General features: G+C 38.4%; 1 protein-coding gene across 2 annotated transcripts in view; it reads right to left on the reverse strand.

Annotated features, from left to right (window-relative positions):
- The window catches only part of arr (low-density lipoprotein receptor-related protein 6), a 23,930-nt gene extending 7,231 nt beyond the window's left edge, over window positions 1-16,699 (reverse strand). The window contains exons 1-14 of one of the 2 annotated variants that reach the window (XM_043022992.2): window positions 16,510-16,699; window positions 10,330-10,418; window positions 5,912-6,043; window positions 5,558-5,748; window positions 5,175-5,385; window positions 4,887-4,997; window positions 4,244-4,457; window positions 2,365-2,528; window positions 1,944-2,117; window positions 1,450-1,680; window positions 1,031-1,172; window positions 576-740; window positions 169-310; window positions 1-32 (exon numbers count right to left, since the gene is read on the reverse strand). The exon at window positions 1-32 is cut by the window's left edge and continues 157 nt beyond it. In XM_043022992.2, coding sequence (XP_042878926.1) covers window positions 1-32; window positions 169-310; window positions 576-740; window positions 1,031-1,172; window positions 1,450-1,680; window positions 1,944-2,117; window positions 2,365-2,528; window positions 4,244-4,457; window positions 4,887-4,997; window positions 5,175-5,385; window positions 5,558-5,748; window positions 5,912-6,043; window positions 10,330-10,418; window positions 16,510-16,570 — 2,059 coding nt within the window. In that variant the 5' untranslated portion in view covers window positions 16,571-16,699. The remainder of the gene's footprint in view (window positions 33-168; window positions 311-575; window positions 741-1,030; window positions 1,173-1,449; window positions 1,681-1,943; window positions 2,118-2,364; window positions 2,529-4,243; window positions 4,458-4,886; window positions 4,998-5,174; window positions 5,386-5,557; window positions 5,749-5,911; window positions 6,044-10,329; window positions 10,419-16,509) is intronic. The other variant, XM_086546440.1, reaches the window with a different exon arrangement.
- Window positions 16,700-17,500: the final 801 nt, after the last annotated feature.

The following is a 17,500-nucleotide window of genomic DNA, read 5'->3' on the forward strand; positions in this document are numbered from 1 at the left end:
GTCTGTTGTCGATGCTGTCAAAATCTATGGCCCTGGTGGAAAACAACATACATTTTTTTATTCTGATTCTCCTCTGAAACTAAATCACACAGAAAGTCCAATATAAAGATATATATACACATATACACATCAGAAAAGAAGAAAAAGAAAAAGAAATGACAGACTCACATGGCCTCCTCAATACCAGTGACAGGAATGGCTACATTGTGGCTTGTCAGGAGAGAGATGCGTCTGATGTCTTCTTTTCGTGTGTAGAGCAAAAAGGCTTCTGGCACAACACAGACCTTTCCATCCTGAGTCAATTCGTATCCTATAAACAGAAAAAATCTACATCAGTCTCGAATTTGAGTGAAAGACAAATCATTATCAGAAAAAAATAGATATCATAATAAAGTATAGTTTCCTATTGGGGAAAAAAAAAAAAAAAAAATCAAGAGGAGAACTAATTTCTCATACATCTAAATCTATCTTTCTACATAAATTTCTAAACGAGAATAAAAATTTCAAATTTGGTTACAGATTTCTTTCACGTAGTCAAAGTTATAAGTACATTAACACAGACTCTAGTGACTTACCTATTGGGCATCCACAAGTGAAATTGTTGCTGGGTCTGTTGAGGCAGAGGTGTGAGCAACCCCCATTATCTATGGCACAGGGGTTAGATCCTCCTTTCTTGTTTACATTCACAGCTTTGAGACCCATGAGATCCGGCAGCTGTTCAACTATGGCTTCTCTCGTCCCTGGGGAATGAATGGAAGTTCATGGTGACTGAAGTAATCAACAGGTAAGACTTTTATGTATAATGAAATTAGCACATCATATAAGACACCAGATAACCTGAAAAAGCAGAAAAATCATATCACAACCTCTTTATGATAATCAAAGGAGAATGAGAACTTTTTAATAAGTTCACCGCCACAGAACTAAAGAAAGACTGATCCTATGGATGCAATATCTCATTCCACAAATTAGAAACAATGTAATCTGGTGAACAAGTTTCGCTGATGGAAACCCATTCCTTTCCACTCACCATTGATTGTGTTGACTCGTTCAATGCTCCGTCTCTGCCAGTCTGTCCAGTAGAGGTAGTCGTCCAAGAGGGAAAATCCAAAGACATGCGGTAGATGGTCACTCAATAAGACTTTTCTTTCTCTCCCATCAAACAGCGCCGTCTGAAGTAAAAATGAAAAAATATATATATATTATAATGATAAAAAGGAGGCAAGTATTTATTGAAATAGTATACATTAATATAAAAATATACAGCTGAAATATAAAGTTAGAATATTCTATTTCTACTGCTACTAATTCAAATTGGAAAAAAAATGAGGCAAAAAAGAAAATAAGAGGAAAAATACTGTAGAAAAAGCTGAAATATGATAAAAAAAGAGCAAGACTCACAGAAAAGAAGACTATGAAGGAGACAGCCTAAGCAGAAAACTCTCTCACCTCAATCTTATCAGTTTCAGCGTCACACCAATAGATTCTCCTCCTCTGGAAGTCGATGGCCACCCCATTGGGCCAGCCGAGGTCTGTGCTGACGATGACCTGCCTCATGGAGCCGTCCAGAGCTGCCCTCTCGATCTTGGGCCTCTTCCCCCAGTCTGTCCAGAACATGAGGCCTCCATCTGGGTCGACCGCAATGGCCCGCGGCTCATCAAAGCGGTCAGCAATCAGGATCTAAGGGAAGATTTTTGTTTTCTAAGAGTGCATTTGCTCTGAGCTAATCGTTTTCTCTCTTTTTCCCAAAATGAAAAATACGATTACGAATATTCATACAGGTTTCTGAATACTTCATAAACTTTGAATCGAGACTTCTGGATGATATGAACACTGTAGATATCCCGAACTAAAATACAAACAAATGAATGTACTAAAGAATCTGGTTTCTGTTTATAACTCTATTCATAATGGCTATGAAAATAATTCGACATCCGACATACCTTCCTGGCAGTGCCGTTCAGTCTTGCTACCTCAATGCGATCTGGCCCGGTGTCTGTCCAGTAAAGATTGCGTGCCACCCAATCAACTGCAATGCCATCTGGGTTGAAGACTTCTGCTGACACAACTATCTGTTGTTCAGAACCATCCAGCTTGGCACGCTGGATGCACAGGGCCTGAGTGGAGAAGAAGTTGTTACTGTCTTTTTTTTTTTTTCTTCTTCTTCTTAATAAGAAAGGAGACGAGACGTTCAGTATCAAATGATGAAGATATAAAAACATGACAATATCATTTATACAGGATCACTTTCTTTTAAGATATTACTTAAGAAAATGGGCAAATAAACATATTTTAAAGAGATATCCAACTACATACACACAAAATTTCGGACCAAGAAAAATACACTTGACAATGCAAACAGACCTCATCGTCAGTCCAATAAACAAAGCCATCGATGGGGTCAAAGTCGACTGCAATGGCATGCTTGACCCCAGATACAGGCATGACAACGGCAGTGTGATCTGGGGTGTCTAACGAGATTCGCCGCAGGTCTGTTCGCCTGGCCAGGATCAGCATTTCCTCCGACCCTGAAACAGTTCATTAGTAAAATGACTACATGAAAATAAGGAGGAGCATGAAAAGAGGAAATAACAATGAAAAATATGAACTAATATTGGAATGATTGTATTCATCAATATGTATATGTATGTATTCGTATATATCTATATATTCAAATATATGAGAGAGTGTGTGTGTGTGTGTGTGTGCGTGTGTGTGTGTGTGTGTGTGTGTGTGTGTGTGTGTGTGTGTGTGTGTGTGTGTGTGTGTGTGTGTGTGTGTGTGTGTGTGTGTGTGTGAGTGTGAGTGTGAGTGTGTGTGTGTGTGTGTGTGTGTGTGTGTGTGTGTGTGTGTGTGTGTGTGTGTGTGTGTGTGTGTGTGTGAACGCGCTTGTGTGTAAAATATATATCTCTTTCCTCTCAGTTACTTCCTTAACCCATTCGCACCAGTTGACTTGCTATCACAGGGTCGAAAAATATCCCCGGACCTGGGGGACGTCCTGAGACGTGGTGCATTTTCTGGTCAAGCCCCGGGAGGCCAGTAGTGACGTGTTGAAATGTCAGCAATAGATCGCTAGATTGTTCTCAAATATAATCATTTTACATAATTTCTTAGACTCTGTTAATTTAGTTTAGGTGTTTGAGTGTCATAAAATGAGATATAACGTTAAAAAAATGACGTCACAGAAAACTACGTGATATTGATGAAATAATGGTAATTTCTGCTTCTTGATCGGTTGAATAAAAAGATCCAAGTCAAAAAACTTTTGTAAAATCAGATGTGTTTGGCCAAGAAATAAAATAAAGTAAAAAATTACTAATGCCATACTAATTCTAATTTGTTGATTACCCGTGATATCACGTTATGTCACGTCACTAGGTAAGTGTACATACTCATATGTATGTGTATGATTGTTCATATTGTTCTTCTTTCCATTCTGGTAAAAATAAGAAAAAGTACAAAACATGTTTTTTGATGCCACACTAAGAGATTGCTTCCACTTTCCTTTGGTATTTTCAAATAGAAGTGAAGAATATAGGCAAAGCTCAATCAAATAAAACTAAATAGGCATTACTGTTACATGTTTTACGACTAAAATAACTCAATATTTCTACGTGCCTTTACATTGTAGACACATTCATGAAAAGAATGAGAATAAGAATAGGGTGGGTGGAAAACGCTCTGAGAGGATCAGTGCAGCCCCCCGCAGTGATAAAACACCCCGGCACGATGAGTTGCGCGCTTGTTTTCTTCTCAGCATTAGTGGGAGTAGGCAAAAATACGGCCCGACATGAATGGGTTAAAGAGGGTAGGATCATATCCATAATCCATTAAAAGAGGGTTTTACAAATAAGCAAAGGAGAATACAAAAACAATTCATGTAATAAACATGTACACAATATTAACCCATTGGCAGCGGATGGCATGATTTGCTGCAAAGGCAGAGTCGGTCATAGATGCGGATGGCACCGTGCCAGACATGTAAACCAGCCATCCTACTGCACAAACATTTTTTAATACCACGACCAATAGGTTAAAGCTGCTGAGCACTTTGGCAAAAGTGCTTATTGGGTTATACAATTTAGTATTTTTCTAACCAAAAAAAGGGGAAAAAAATCAGTAAGATGAAAGTAAGTCGAGGATTCCTAAAGACCTTTTGAATATGATCCTGAAAAACATAAAATATTGAGTTCTCGTTCACCTATATCATCATATTCACACACAAGAAGCAAACACTAAGTACCATCGGCACAGGTATAGTTGTCAACCAGCTTAACTCCGGTGGGACAAGCGCAGGAGAACTTCTTTGGGGCAGGGGCAGCCAGGCACAGGTGGCTGCAACCTCCATTGTTATTCTGACAAGGGGTGTCCACCTGGGGCTGCCGTGCAGGGTCGTAGACGTGTATGTACATCGGAGAAAGGTTTGTGCCTAGCTGGTGGTGCTGGTCGCAGGTGCGCTGGAATGGAATAGAATGGGGGAAGGGGGTTAGAGAGGTTGATGAAGAGGCATAACATGTGCACCATACATGATTTCGCATCATTATGTCTGTCGTTTGCAGGATCTTACATTCACTGAGTTTCAGGTTTGCTTAGTAATCTCCTTTTAGTATTAAGATATTCTTTCTTATGAGAGAATATTCATTTTGTTCACATTTTGAAGTGAAATTGTTGCACCTTGTTTGAAAAAGCTTAGCTAATAAGAAAAAATTGGAAGGCATTTTTCTAGAGATGATACTTAACATTATTATTTCATGTTCAACTGAGACGACACTGCTTTACATAGTGAGAATTTTTAAGGGTTAATATATCAATCATGATAACAAAGAGCACACACAAAACTATACAAAAGAAAGAACAAACAAGACACATCACAAGACACAACTCACATTTTTGGTAATACTGCAGTAATGGATGGACCGAGTCTCCCAGTCGGTCCAGTAGAGCGTGTGGTTGAAATAAGTCAGGGCAAACGGATGAGGTAATTTCTTCTTTACCACCTGAAACGTATTAAAGATTTTTAATTTACTTCAATCCTTCTTTCCCGAGTCTGAGATCATCTCACGTTCTCAACATCTGAACTTCACAAGAATGACAAAATCAAGAAAACAGGAGAAATAAATGAAAAGAAATTAAAATCAGGAAGTGAATAATTAATAACCAAAAGAGTGAAGTACCTTAGTCCGCTTCTCCCCATGGAAATCGACGGAGGCAATGTACGAAAGCCGCGCGTCAGCCCAGTAAATGACTCTCTGGTCATAGTCAACAGTCAAGCCATTGGGCCAGAAGATCTCGTCCTTCACAATGACCTTCCTTGTTGCGGAATCTCCGTCCATTCCCGCTCGTTCTATCTTAGGGTTCTCGCCCCAGTCCGTCCAGAACATCAGCCTGAATTCAGCGAGAGGGATATTAATAAATGTCTTTCTGTTGTTTGGAAATCTGATTGTGGGATATAGCTCTTATTGCACCTGTTATTATCATGCAAGCTATATGAAAAAAAACTTTCTACACTTATACAATTAATAACAATAATGATAAATGAATAAAAAGGGACTATTACCCTTCCGATGGCACAAGCGCGATGGCTCTCGGCTGGTCCAAGTCCTTCCAGAACAGCACTTGGCGGTACTTGTTGTAGAGCTCAGCCACCTCAATACGGTTGGTGTCGGAGTCTGTCCAGTAGAGCTTCTCCCCCAGCCAGTCCACCGCCAAGCCATCGGGGGAGATGATGCCCCGTGTGATTACCGTCACCTGCACAAAATAAACGTATAACTGCAGGCTCGTGTGAGGTTGGATTTCCAACCAATGGAGATGCAGATATTAAAAAAAAAAATAAATAAATAAAAAAAATAAAAACTTCAAACAAGACCTCTTTATTACTTGCTTTGACGAAAACACATCCTATGTAAAATACCTCTCTGTGGTCTTTGACGACCCCGCCCGTCTTATTGACCTGAACACACTTGATGAGCTCATTGTCAATGTCTGTCCAGCAGACCAACTGGCCCTTGTGGTAGTAGTCCACAGAAGCTGCATCATTAACATCCTGTAACAGAGAGAGAGAGAGAAAATGTGTAGAAAAAATTATCTACAAGTAATGTTGTGTTTTCACAAGCATGGAGGAGGAAGACAGAGGGGGAGGAGGAGGAGGAGGGGGAAAGGGAGGAGGAGGAGGAGGAGGAGGAGGAGGAGGAGGAGGAGGAGGAGGAGGAGGAGGAGGAGGAGGAGGAGGAGGAGGAGGAGGAGGAGGGGGAAGAGGTGGAGTGGGAGGAGTGGGAGGCAGAGGATGAAAGGGAAGAGGAGGAAGAGGAGGAGGAGGAAGGGGAGGAGGAAGGGGAGGAGGAAGAGGAGGAAGAGGAGGAAGAGGAGGAAGAGGAGGAAGAGGAGGAAGAGGAGGAGGAGGAGGAGGAGGAGGAAGGGGAGGAGGAGGGAGGGGAGGAGGAGGGAGGGGAGGAGGAGGAAGGGGAGGAGGAGGAAGGGGAGGAGGAGAAAGGGGAGGAAGGGGAGGAGGAGGAAGGGGAGGAGGAGGAAGGGGAGGAGGAGGAAGGGGAGGAGGAGGAAGGGAAGGAGGAGGAAAAGGAGGAGGAGGAAGGGGAGGAGGAGGAAGGGGTGGAGGGGGTGGAAGGGGAGGAGGAGGAAGAGATGGAGAGGAGGAAGGGGAAGAGGAGGAAGAGGTGGAGGGAGAGGAAGGGGAGGAGGAGGAAGAGGTGGAGGGAGAGGAAGGGGAGGAGGAGGAAGAGGTGGAGGGGGAGGAAGGGAAGAGGATGAGGAAAAGGAGGAGGAAGAGATGGAGAAGGAGGAAGAGGGGGAGGATGAGGAAAAGGAGGAGGAAGAGATGGAGGAGGAGGGAAAGAAGTAGGATTTAGAAATGAATCCTTCACTCTATTCATGATGAGTCATGAAGAGAATGACTCATTCAAAGCTTCCTATCTTATGCAATAACATCACACTTCAATGAACATGCATATGATAAAATGAATTGAATCACAATGAGCATAATTATAATATGAATTACAGTGCACATAAATGTTTACACACACACACAGACAAAAAAAGAGAGAGTGAAAGAGAGAGAGAGAGAGAGAGAGAGAGAGAGAGAGAGAGAGAGAGAGAGAGAGAGAGAGAGAGAGAGAGAGAGAGAGAGAGAGAGAGAGAGAGAGAGAGAGAGAGAGAGAGAGAGAGAGAGAGAGAGAGAGAGAGAGAGAGAGAGAGAAGAGAGAGAGAGAGAGAGAGAGAGAGAGAGAGAGAGAGAGAGAGAGAGAGAGAGAGAGAGAGAGAGAGAGTGAGAGTGAGAGTGAGAGTGAGAGTGAGAGTGAGAGTGAGAGTGAGAGTGAGAGTGAGAGTGAGAGTGAGAGTGAGAGTGAGAGAGAGAGAGTGAGAGTGAGAGTGAGAGAGAGAGAGAGAGAGAGAGAGAGAGAGAGAGAGAGAGAGAGAGAGAGAGAGAGAGAGAGAGAGAGAGAGAGAGAGAGAGAGAGACCCAGCATAATTTTCTGGTTTTATAGATTCCAATATTAATTGTTTTTGATGTATTTTACAACTCGCCATTTTTTTCTTATAAATCACTCTTTATAAAATAAGACTCTATTCACCAGATCATGTATATCAAAAGAAACACTTTTCATCCTCAAATTTTTCATTTCAACGTCTGAACATTTCATAAACATAATGCAAAATGAAAAGATAATAACATCATAATTTTTTTCATGAAGCTGTAAGTCTATCAAGTGGAAGAGTTTGCCTACAGTGGCAATAGGAAAATGGCATGGATACAACTCTCAGCATGACTAATCAAAAGTGTTTTTTCTTCATATATTGTGCACTCCCTTACATAAGAAAATATAACACAGGTTGAGTAATAATGAGTTAGACAGGAAGGATATTTTCAACTCGTATGACCTCAATGAATCAGGGTTAAACCCTTCCGCAACAGGCATTTTCAAAGGGTCGGGTCACCTTCATACTGCGTTATTCCTTTTGTTGAAAGTACAAAGAATATATTCCTTCAGTTAGAATATAGATATCAAGTGATACCATCACTCAACAGAAAACAGAGAGAGGTAAGGCCAGGAACTATAGATAACAAATAACATATAACACATAAAATTGTGCAATGTAAAAGTACTGTAAATATACTTTGCTTAGAATGTTAATTTCTGCTTTTAACTCTTTGACGACAGAGCAGATATTTGTCTAATTCTGGTCCTGCTTGCAATATAGCAAACGCATTCAATTTTCCACTCAGTGATTTCCTGAGGCCCGAGGCCACACTGAATCTCTCTCGATGATCTTCCTCCACTCCCACTGTCACTGTCACTCACTCACTCACTCTTACATACTACTATCTAATCCTAGAATAAATCCTATTATGCCAATCCACTGCAGTAATCAGTCACACAGACTCATTCACTCACATATGCACTCTCATAGATGCTCACTCACTCACTCTCTCACACTCTATAAACCTCTCTCTCACTCACTCACTCTCTTACTCTCTTACTCACTCACTCACTCACTTACTCTCTTACTCACTCACTCTCTTACTCTTTTACTAACTAACTCACTCACTCACTGACTGACTGACTCACTCACTCACTCACTCACTCACAGATACCTCAACATTACAGTCATGCCAGGCATATGCTTTCAAGCTCCTAAGGATCATGGCAATCTCTTTCACAAGGTTTTAGCAAGCTACAGAGGATGCTATAATAGCATTAACCACTGGTATAATAGCATTAACCACTGGTATAATAGCATTAACCAATGATTTGAAATTTTCTGCGTATTGCAAGAGCTTACGTCACGGTAGTCGTGAAGGGGGTAAAGCTTATGCAGGTTATATAACTCTAGAAGTTTGTATCAACTTTGGCTTTAGTTTGAGTCACTTCTGTTTAAAACATCTGGTCTGGCTGAGCCGATTTTACTAAAGCAGAGAAACCTATCTGCTCTGCAATTAGAGCTCAAAAAGACTCATGTTGTAGGGGTGTGCAAGGGTGCAAAGGGGTGCAAGGGGTGCGAAGGAGTGCACAGGGGCGCGCAGGGGTGTACATGGGTGAGTAAGGATATGTAGGGAAGTGGAGGGGTATGTAGGGGTGCGCATGAGTGTGTAAGGGTATATAGGGATGTGTAAGGGTACATAGGGGTATGCATGGGTGTGTAAGAGTATGTAAGAGTGTGTAAGGGTGTGCAGGGGTGTAGGGATGTGTAGGGATGTGTAGGGGCATAGGGGTCTGTAGGGGTGTAGGGGTGTGTAGGGGCATGTAAGGGTGTGTAGGGGTGCGCATGGGTGTGTAAGAGTGTGTAGGGGTGTGTAAGAGTGTGTAGGGGTGTGTAAAGAGTGTGTAGCGGTGTGTGAGGGAGTGTGAGGGAGTATGAGGGTGTGTGAGGGTGTGTGAGGGTGTGTGAGGGAGTGTGAGGGAGTATGAGGGTGTGTGAGGGTGTGTGAGGGTGTGTAAGGGTCTGTAGGCATGTGTAAGGGTGTGCACTGCATTTCTTTGTTAAAAATACAAGCTTGTGATTCCTTCAGTTGTGTAACTAACAACTAATACGAATTGGTAATTAGTATCACCTTGCTAGCATATCACACATATACTAATATATCATACCATAAGTCTAGAAAATAATAGAAAACACAACATCTTAAGAATCCAACCCCAGACCAAATATCTCATCAAGATGTGGCCAGTCTCTGAAGGGTTAATGCCATTAAAATGCATTTACAGATCCTTTCTCCTCCCTTCCTTTTAGTTTCCTTTAATGAATTTCCATGTTTGAATCCATGTAATGGATGAAACTTCTTCTGCGTGAGCTAATCAAGTCCTGAATCATGACCGTCACACATCTTTACCCCAACAAGAAAATTGAACACAGACTAGATCTGCAAATTCTCCACAATGTAATAAGTAACACTTTAATATACTGCTATGACTCAGGAGGTGAATTTGCAACTCTGTATACTCCTCACACTGAATCCGATGATATCTTCTTTTTTTTATTCAAGCAGCCTATTGGGTAAAAGCAAACACACACACAAATACGTACCCCCCCCCCCCACACACACACACACTCACATTCCCACTCACATGCACACATTCCCATTCACACTCTCAAACACACACTCTTTACATTATTACTCCTATCAGTGATGTCATTTTCTGCAACCAACTTTTTTCCAAATGCAACAAACACAAGCAGACGCCTCAATTCAAACATTAATTCCCATTCAATCATCTATTCTCCTTTGTGACAAGGGGCTCTGCTTATGATTTCTTTACCACACCACAATCACTGCAGATAGCAAAAGAGGATTACAAACTAAGACTCGGCACATACCTTAAGAATAACTTGGCGGGACTGCCTCTCTCTACCCACATCTAGAATGCGGATATCCTTACGATTGGCAAACAGCAGCTCTGGGTAGCCTGTAATAGGAAAGTTAACATTAGCACACTACTATCAAGCAAGACAGACAGAACATGGAATAAAAACACAAAGAAATGCGAGGTAAAGACAGTGCCTTATTTTCAGGCATATAGAGAAAAACTTCAAACCTGTATCTCCTACTTTCTCCTTGTGTAAATTTCAGTGTTTTGTGCATGTGCTTAGCAAATTACTGTATTCCTTATCAAGTTTTATCATACAAGACAAAATTCTCAATATACACAAATAAACAGAATTTAATTAGTGCATATTGATTTATAACCAGGGAGGGAGGATGCTGGCCATCCACTTTGTTTTAATCATTATCATCATTACTAATACTAATACTAGTCCTAAAAATTACAAAAAATACTAAAAAATAGAATTACTAAATAATGAAATTACTAAATGAAATTTAAAATTACTGAAAAATAATATTGAAATTGAAAATGAAAATGAAAATAAAAATGATGATGATGATGATGATGATGATAATAATAATCAAATAATAATAGTATAATAGTAATAGTAATAACAATAACAACAACAACTACAACAATAATAATACTCATGGAATAAATAAACAGCAACATGAAGTGGCAATGAATCAGATATCAAAATAACAAGATACATTCTACAGGAAACAAAAAAAGTACAGGAAACAAAGATAAAAACTAAATGTAAAAAAACACAACAGCAGCAACAATAAAAAATAACTAAATATATTAATGATCATCATTATCTAAATCATTCATTATCCATTATTATATCATTATTACCATTGGTAGTGGTGGTAATAGTGGTGGCAATGGTAATGGCAATGGTAGTAATAATAATAGTAATAGTAGTAGTAGTAGTAGTAGTAGTAGTAGTAGTAGTATTACTAGTAGTAATAGTGGTAGTAGTAGTAGTAATAGTAGTAGTAGTAGTAGTAGTAATAGTATTAGTAGTAGTAATAGTAGTAGTAGTAATAGTAATAGTAATAGTAGTAGTAGTAATCGGAATAGTAGTAGTAGTAGTAGTAATAGTAATAGTAGTAGTAATAGTAATAGTAGTAGTAATAGTAATAGTAGTAATAGTAATAGTAGTAGTAGTAGTAGTAGTAGTAGTAATAGTAATAGTAATAGTAGTAATAGTAATAGTAGTAGTAGTAATAATAGTAGTAATAATTCTAGTAGCAGTAGTAGTGGTAATAATAGTAATAATAGTAATAATAGTAGTAGTAGTAGTAATATTAGTAGTAATAATACTGTAATAGTAATAATAATAATAGTAAAAATAACAGTAGTAGTAGTAGTAGAAGTAATAACAATAGTAGTAGTAGTAGTAGTAGTAGTAGAAGTAATAATAATAGTAGTAATAATAATAGTAGTAGTAACAGTAGTAGTAGTAATAATAGTAGTAGTAATAATAGTAATAATAATAATAGAAGTAGTAAAATAGTAGTAGTAAAATAGTAGTAGTAAAATAGTAGTAGTAATAATAGTAGTAATAGTAATAATAGTGAGTAATAATGATAGTACTAATAACATTAGTAATTATACTAGTAGTAACAATAATAGTAGTAGTAAAATAGTAATAATATTAGTAGTAATAATATTGTAGTAGTAATAATAATAATAGTAAAAATAACAGTAGTAGCAGTAATAATAATAATAACAGTAGTAGTAGTAGTAGTAGTAGTAGTAGTAGTAGTAGTAGTAGTAGTAATAGTAGTAGTAATAATAGTAGTAATAAAAAAGAAGTAGTAAAATAGTAGTATTAAAATAGTAGTAGTAATAACATTAGTAGTAATACTAGTAGTAACAATAATAGTAGTAGTAAAATAGTATTAGTTATAATAGTAGTAGTAGTAATAATAGTAATAGTAATAATAGTAGTAGTAATAATAGTAGTAGTAGTAATAATAGTAGTAGTAATAATAATAGCAGTAGTAATAACAATAGTAGTAACAATAATAGTAGTAGTAAAATAGTAGTAGTAATTATAATAGTAGTAATAACAATAGTAGTAATAATAGTAGTAGTAAAATAGTAGTAGTAGTAATAATAGTAGTAATAATAATAATAGTAATAACAATAGTAGTAATAATAATAGTAGTAACAATAATAACACTAATAGTAGTAGTAGTAATAGTAGTAGTAGTAGTAATAGTAGTAGTAATAGTAGTAGTAATAGTAGTAGTAATAGTAGTAGTAATAGTAGTAGTAGTAGTAGTAGTAGTAGTAGTAGTAGTAGTAGTAGTAGTAACAACCTTTTGCCTCCCCCCCCCACACACACACATCTGCCAGTGCACAATGCTCTTTAGCGCTACATATGTGCATTATTTGCATGGTTTATTAGCATTTCCTCCAGCCACACGCACTCTGTCGCAGCCCCATATCCACATGCCTGTTCGGCCCTCCTCTCCCTCAGCCTCACTTTTAGTTGTCTCATGGTATATTATGGTCATTTTACTCATCATACATCTGCATGAACATTTCATTGTTTTTTATGAAGAAAGAAGTTCCTTTTCTTGCTTTATATATGCTATTATTGTATGTTATATATGCAGGTGTTTTAAAAGTATGGCATTTTATTCCAATTTTCCTTCCTATATAAGGGGTAACCAATAAATTTTCACCTGTGAAGAATGTCTACTATTGTTTTTTTCAACTTTGATATACCACTGTGCAGTCTGTATTTAACATGTGGCAATGAATTATAAATTTTCTGGTGCTAAAATTCAACCTTTTGAGATGATGAAAAGCAAAAACCAGATAGACCTTAGTAAAATTTGGAAAAAAAAAGACATGTCAGAAGCCTTGAACTCTCAGGGTTTAAAATACAACATTTTATTGTTGCTTTTTTACTTTTTATATACCTATTTTCATCCAAAGCCATGATTTCCATGTATTTCCTATGTATGTTGGCTGGATGGATAGGAAATTATTCTATGGAGGGTACAGCCCTAAAATATGTATATAAACAAAATATATAAAGAACACAAGCTAAGAATGCAAGGCTTAGTTAACCCTTCCAAGATGGGCCACATCTTAACCCGATCCTGACAGGCCCAGCGATAAGTGGAAACCCCCTACGCCAGGCCTATGCAATATTGCATTGGGAACGCCATGCATGTATGACGCCCCGGCATCGGACATTTAGCTGTGTCACACAGGTGTGACGCACCGTCACCATAGGGTTAAGATGCGTTGTATGATATGTGAATCTACATACATCAGCAAAGTGATTCTATTTGGCATTTGGAATGATGACATTGTCACACATTCTGAAGAAAAAGTATTGCTAGAATACCATCTGAAGGATTAAAAAAAGAAAGTATTGCAGTTGGTAAGTGATTCCTTTTCTCCTATAAATTTTCCAACTGAGAAATCTTATAAATCAAATCATCGAAGTATAATAAATTTCATGATTCTAATGAACACTTCATTTTAAATACTACAGTTGGTAATCATATGCCTATTCCTTTTCCCCTATAAATTTTCAAACATAAGCTATCTATCTTATAAGATCAAATCAATATCTGAAGTATATTGTAATTTTCTTCTATATAGCTGAACACTTTTTTTTAAGCTTCCATGCCAGATTTAAGGTAAATCCTATACATTTCAACAAATATTAAACTTTAGTCAATAGCATTTCAGATACAAAATTAAGCTACACCAATGCTTAACTTCATAGGAGACATGACTGTTACATGAATTTTTGACATATATTATATTTATCTCCCTTAGGAAGAAGCATTAATTTTTCATTACTGTTCTTGCAGACTTTTTGTTGTTGTTGCACAATTCTTCATTCTTAATTCTTCATTTTCCACAGCTTGACAGAACTAATATTTGTACGTCCTATTTCTATCAAAGATCAAAATCACATTACACCCTGTTGACAATGGGTGAAGTGATTTCATGTGGTGGCAGCACTTGTCGCCAGAAATATGCAATTATGTAAACCATATGTTTTGAGGGAGAGAAGTTGACATTCTCGAACTTCACTAGAGAAGAGCAAAATATTACGCTAATGTAATAACACATCAACTGACGCGAAGGGGTTAAACTATACCAAGATATGCATCCAACATTCACCGAGTTATAGAATCCACCAAGAATAACGCAGATGCCAGAAACCACCGGAGAAAATCTGTCACTATGAATTCTTGTCGAAATCCCTATCAGTGTATTGTCATATAAAGAACCAGGCCAAGATCTATCCTGCTAGATTATATGCCATGGATATTTGTTCAACTTCATCTCTGCATGGTGAGTACTGCACTCTTCGCCAAGATCTCAGGTGTGCAGAAAACAAAATAACAGTATTCTGCAGTGTGCAATGACGAACAAGCATGCACTTGGATTGTGACTTTATTTTTTTTAATTTGAAGCAGATAAATCTTAAATTTAAGATTTGCTTTAAATGTCCGAACACTCTTCATGCAATCACTGTTTTATTTCTATTTGCACTTAATGCCATTGTTGTCTATAATCATCCTGATGTGCAATGAGCAAATGAAAAACATATTGGGTGTGCACTTTCCATGCATTTCATACTGGCCTTCACCCGAGTGCCAGACGGTGTAGTGTAAAAAGCTAAGATACAGCATTGCCCACATTCAGATATGAACCTTTATAAAAACACATTTAACCCAATGCGCATGGGTGTCATGACGTACATGACATGGGCGTCATGATGTACATGACATTTGGGGATTTTGGATCACTGTGTTGTTTCACAGCACTATGAGTTATGAGTGAGTGATGATGACAGTTGTAGTTATAATTACTATAACTGCCATAATATTAAGCAAAATGGGTTTCACCTAACATCCAAAACCTAGATGACACCACTTTCTTCTAGCACCAGCAGGAGGGAGAGCCTTAAATGCCTTAAATAGCTCCTGTCAACAGTCCCAAGCAAGAACTATCTTTATAGAGTGATGGCATACAGCAAGTTACCACCTCTTGCTCTAAAGCACTGCCAATGAATAATGTGCAGGCAGAACGAGAGGGGGAAGGTGACTCAAAACCATGCCCAGTGTCTACAATGCCCCTGTGCCAGTAAGGATACCCTTTACTGTGGCACTCACAGTTGTAAGCACATCTTTCCTTCCTCTTTCCTTCCTCTTTCCTACCTCTTCATGTTATTTTCATTGTGGATGCATGTATGTTTCATATTCTTTCACAACAGTACACAAATACAAAAAAATGAATTTACTTTTAGTCCTCCCATAAAACAACAATACTTCTATCACTAAGCATAAAGAAAACAATGAGATGATATGGACCCTATACTACAATTTTAGTCAACTGCAGCATTGATCCTATGATATGACACATATAAATCTCTAAAGACAATAAAACACACAAAAATTAAAATACAAAAATAGCTCTAGTTTTGCAATGAGTGACTAAAAGAAAGTGGGAAAAGTCAAGGAATGTTGTGTGAAGTTGCCTAGCTTTGAAATAAAACTCATCCTGGAGACTGGACAAGCAAATCTATCACACGTCCACAAAGGGTTAACTCTTGAAACAAACCTAACAAGGGGTTCAAAATACAACGCTAAAAAAAGTCCCATAAAATCCCTGTGCCAAAAACCCAATCCAAATCGCCCCAAGAAACCCCATCCTTCAAAAGGGCACCTCAAGCAAACCCCAAAATGCCCTCAAAATAATCCAAAACACACCCTAAACAAACAAAAAAAGCTTCCCAAATCAAATCTAAATACCTCTAAAATACCACAGGATGTCCCTAAAAGACCCCAACGCTTCCCTACAATACCCCAACATACCCCTACATGCCCCAAAGTGTGTCCCGTTCCCATCCTCAGTCGTTTGTTTACATCTGCTGGACACAACCTCCTTACAAGGCAAACCCTCGGAGCCACTTGTATTCCCGGGATAAACAACCGTACACGATTAAAAAGGGCTTTATCTCCCTATATACCGGTTCTAGGATTGGTTCACTCGTTGTCTCAAGAGGAAAAGGTTTATTTAGAGAGGTAGAGACGACTTAAACCAGGAGAAATAGGTGGTATTTAGGCCTACCGAAAACCGAGAAACAGACAAACGTAAACACAGGGTTCGTACTACTCACCATAACTCTTAGCTATATATCCGATTATGAATAGTATTGTGATCAAATGTCTGTACATCATGTATATACATCATCACGTCCACTCGCCACTATCTCTCATTTTCCACAAACAACACATTAAAACGCCTTCGCAAGAACTCACTTTTATACGTGCGCTCTCAGGCCTCGGCCGCGCAACGCACTCCTCCCGAGGCCCCTCCGCCGCGCGACCTAGTGCGTGGGGACGTTTTTTTTTTTTTTCTAAGTATGAGTTTTATCTGTTTTCCTTATCTTATTATACTTTTCCTTTTTTTTTAAACCGCTATGCGCTTATTTCATGGATGTACCTCCGGGTGGTCATGTGTGTCGGAGATTTGAATTCTTCTCTTTCAGATACACATTTCTATTATCTTAATTTCCGTTTCTAATACATACTTCCCTGCTGATATTCTTCTCTTATCTTTGATAGAAATGCATTCACTTCAAGACCGTTCCTGTCAGCTCTCTGTTGCAACGTAAGGCATTTTTCTCTTCTCAATTTGTATATTTCCATTTAATTTTCATAATGATTGATGTGATCATATCATTTAATGATCTTTAATTGATTTTCTTGTATTGTTTCAATAATCCCATGCTCAATATTTTTATTAAGATGTTTAACTGCTTCTTCTAAGAATATGTTTTATAGATCCTCATCAGCCAATTAATCCAGACCACAAGATTTAGAAGGAATTAAGACGAAAAAACAACAACACTGATAAGCCTATACAGACATACATACATGCACACACCCGCTTACACATCACACACACACACACACACACCGACACACACACACACCGACACACACACACACACACACACACACACACACACACACACACACACACACACACACACACACACACACACACACACACACACACACACACACACACACACACACACACACACACACACACACACACACACTTCGAGCCTTGAAAAAGACCGTAGCGTGTGTATCCTCAGC

The sequence above is a fragment of the Penaeus japonicus genome, unplaced genomic scaffold (genome assembly GCF_977035675.1).
Source record: "Penaeus japonicus unplaced genomic scaffold, GWHDUDI00000001_assembly GWHDUDI00000018, whole genome shotgun sequence".
NCBI lineage: Eukaryota > Metazoa > Arthropoda > Malacostraca > Decapoda > Penaeidae > Penaeus > Penaeus japonicus.